The 2,825-nt window shown below is 40.1% G+C and overlaps 1 protein-coding gene across 1 annotated transcript in view; it reads left to right on the forward strand.

Moving 5' to 3' along the window:
• tafa5 (TAFA chemokine like family member 5) overlaps window positions 1-2,825 on the forward strand; it is a 169,299-nt gene that overhangs the window by 153,721 nt on the left and 12,753 nt on the right. The window contains exon 4 of the mRNA XM_024286155.2: window positions 855-1,050. Within this exon, the coding sequence (XP_024141923.1) occupies window positions 855-863 (9 nt within the window). The 3' untranslated portion in view covers window positions 864-1,050. The remainder of the gene's footprint in view (window positions 1-854; window positions 1,051-2,825) is intronic.

Genomic DNA, 2,825 nt, shown 5'->3' on the forward strand with positions numbered 1-2,825 from the left:
AATTTATCAAAAAAAAAAAAACTACAAAATACCTGAAAAACTATTTAGAAAGATGCTTTTAAAATTAAACCAGGAACCAGGAGAACTGAGAGTTCTGCTTCTAAACCCCCATCTGCATGCTAACAGTGATCCAAAGCAGAGATTTTTAGCTGTTGTTGTATAAACCGCTGAGTGTTTTGTCAGGTCCAACCTCTTGTTTGATGTCTTCCTAACCTACAAACCCTGCATGAACTTTTAGAAAGGAAGCAGTCAGCTGGTAGACCTGCGGGTCAGAACCAAACAAAGCGAAGCTGCTTTTAGCCGCTATGCTGCAGACAGATGGAGCCAGCTTTGATTGGCTCAAATGTGCCCCGGCTTGATCCGCGTTTAAACCCGAGATCAAAACTTGGAAACACTCTGAAATATTGCACTTTTATGCAGGAAGGTGCTGTACATTGCAATCAGTTGAAATATTCCTTTCAAAATAAAAGGTTGTGAGTAAATTCAGTTTTTATTTATTTATTTTTTTTTAAATTAACTAGAATAAAAATGATTCAAGGTTATAATAAAGATTACAGATTTACTTTTTCATGGTTTTTAGATTATTAGCACAGTTAAAGGTGAAATGTGACATTAATCTGGCTTATTGGCAACTGAAAGAAGCCACAATGTACTATGCTCTTTAAATCAACAATGAGGAAAACCTTGATCTTTGGTTTCTCGGCTTTAAAAACCTTTTCTACTAACATGGAATTAAGTTCTGCATCAAGTCCAACAATATCAGACAGTCACTCATAAAAGCCACTGTGATCCTGGTGGTGTTGGATGTGATTTGATAACCACAGCTCCTTCCCCTTTTCCTCTTTCCCCTTCAGGCTCTATGACGCGACAAGAGTCCCCCTCAACATTCTTGCACTGTGGAGAGCATTGATGACCCCTTGACAGACAGCCAAAACCCACCTACCAACACCACCACCATCACAGCAGCTCCATCAACACCCCCTGGTGCCACAAAGACACGAAGAAACACAAGCAGCTTACCGACACCAAACGCTTCATGGAAGCAGCAAGGTACAAAGAATGACGCTGGTATTCGTAGTGTGCTTTTTATGGCTAGGACAGTCCGCTGGATTGGCTTGACAAGGTGTGGAATGCAGAAAAAAAATTATTCACAACTGTATTAAATTTTGCTTGCAGTCACATATTAGCCCTTTAACGTTGGGGCTTTAACCCCAGTGTGATTCCAAAGAAAAACACTGTAAAGTGTTTGTGCTGTTATGCCAATACTTTACAGTCGTTAAGTGTTTAAGCAAACAACATAAATCTGGTCATTCTGACGTAGAGAACAGCGGCTTTGGACTGTTTACACTTTACATTTGTAAAGTGTTGCATAACAGTCTAAATAGCGACTTTACTTTGGATTAGCTGATTCACATTGATCACTGGAGGAGGTAGAAAAAAGGATATTGTGAAGGGCTTAGAACAAAGACACAATGCAGGAGGTAGGACAAACATATAGTACAGGCCATAGAACAAGGATATAGTGCAAGACCTAGAACACGGACATAATGCAGGACGTAGAACAAGAATATAGTGCAGGATGTTAAAAAGACCATAGTGCATGATCTAGAACAAGGATTAAGTGCAGGAAATTACACAGGGATATTGTGCAGGAGGCGTGGGATGTAAAACAAGGACATAGTGCAGGACGTAGAACAGGGACATAGTGTGTGACGTAGAACAAGGACAAAGTGCAGGACATAGAACAAGGACAAAGTACAGGACATAGAACAAGGATATAGTGCGAGAAGTAGAACAAGGTCAAAGTGCAGGACATAGAACAAGGACAAAGTACAGGACATAGAACAAGGATATAGTGCGAGAAGTAGAACAAGGACGAAGTGCAGGATTTAGAACAAGTACATAGAGTAGGACGTAGAACAAGGATTTAGTGCAGGACATAGAACAAGGACATAGTGCAGAACGTATAACAAGGATAAAGTGCATGACGTACACCAGGGATATAGTGCAGGACATAGAAGATGGATATAGTGCAGGACGTAGAAAAAGTCATACTTTACTAGTCTGCTCGCAACAGAATTCTTGAAAATAAAAGCATTTTCTTTTAGACCACCCCTAGTGCTATGTTCGCCCAAGCTGCCACTTTCAGTGAAAATTCTATGTAAATATGCATTTCAGGCTTTCACCTTCAAAACTCTTGTTCAGGTGTTATTACGCAATTCTGTTTGGTGCTCTACAAAACACAAAGTTATTGAATCTTAAATAGGTAAACCAGTTGAACTTTAACCAATCAGGGACTCGGATTTGGTAAGGACGTATGGGTAGCGTACTTTTCATTTCACGGAAGTGCCAACCGTTTGATTGAAATTGATCGTGGAGAAGAAATTATTAAATGCTGTTTGTGTCAGGATGGAATTACATGACACCAGGTCCTTTATACATCATAATAGATTTGTGAAAGAAAAAGCCAGGAACAAGATTCACAGAAATTGCACCGCTACAATCCAACTGTGAGTTCATGCACTAGTATCGGGTAGTGACAGTCCAACATGTACACCAGTCTCTAAAAGCGTGTTCAAAAATGTTTATTTAGCAGTCTTGAACATGCATCACATACCTGGTATTGTATGTACGTAGCAGTAGCCCTTGTGCTATCCAAGGTATGTTGACATTGGGACTAGGGTCATCTGGACCCTACAAGACATCGTGGTGACCTTTATTTTTCAATGATTTTGGATTTTCACTGGTGTCCGTGGCAAACAAGAAATCCTGTCCACCTTTAATGTGTGATCCCTACCATGACAATGTAAGGCTGGGGGTCATCT

The sequence above is a fragment of the Oryzias melastigma genome, linkage group LG23 (genome assembly GCF_002922805.2).
Source record: "Oryzias melastigma strain HK-1 linkage group LG23, ASM292280v2, whole genome shotgun sequence".
Lineage (NCBI taxonomy): Eukaryota > Metazoa > Chordata > Actinopteri > Beloniformes > Adrianichthyidae > Oryzias > Oryzias melastigma.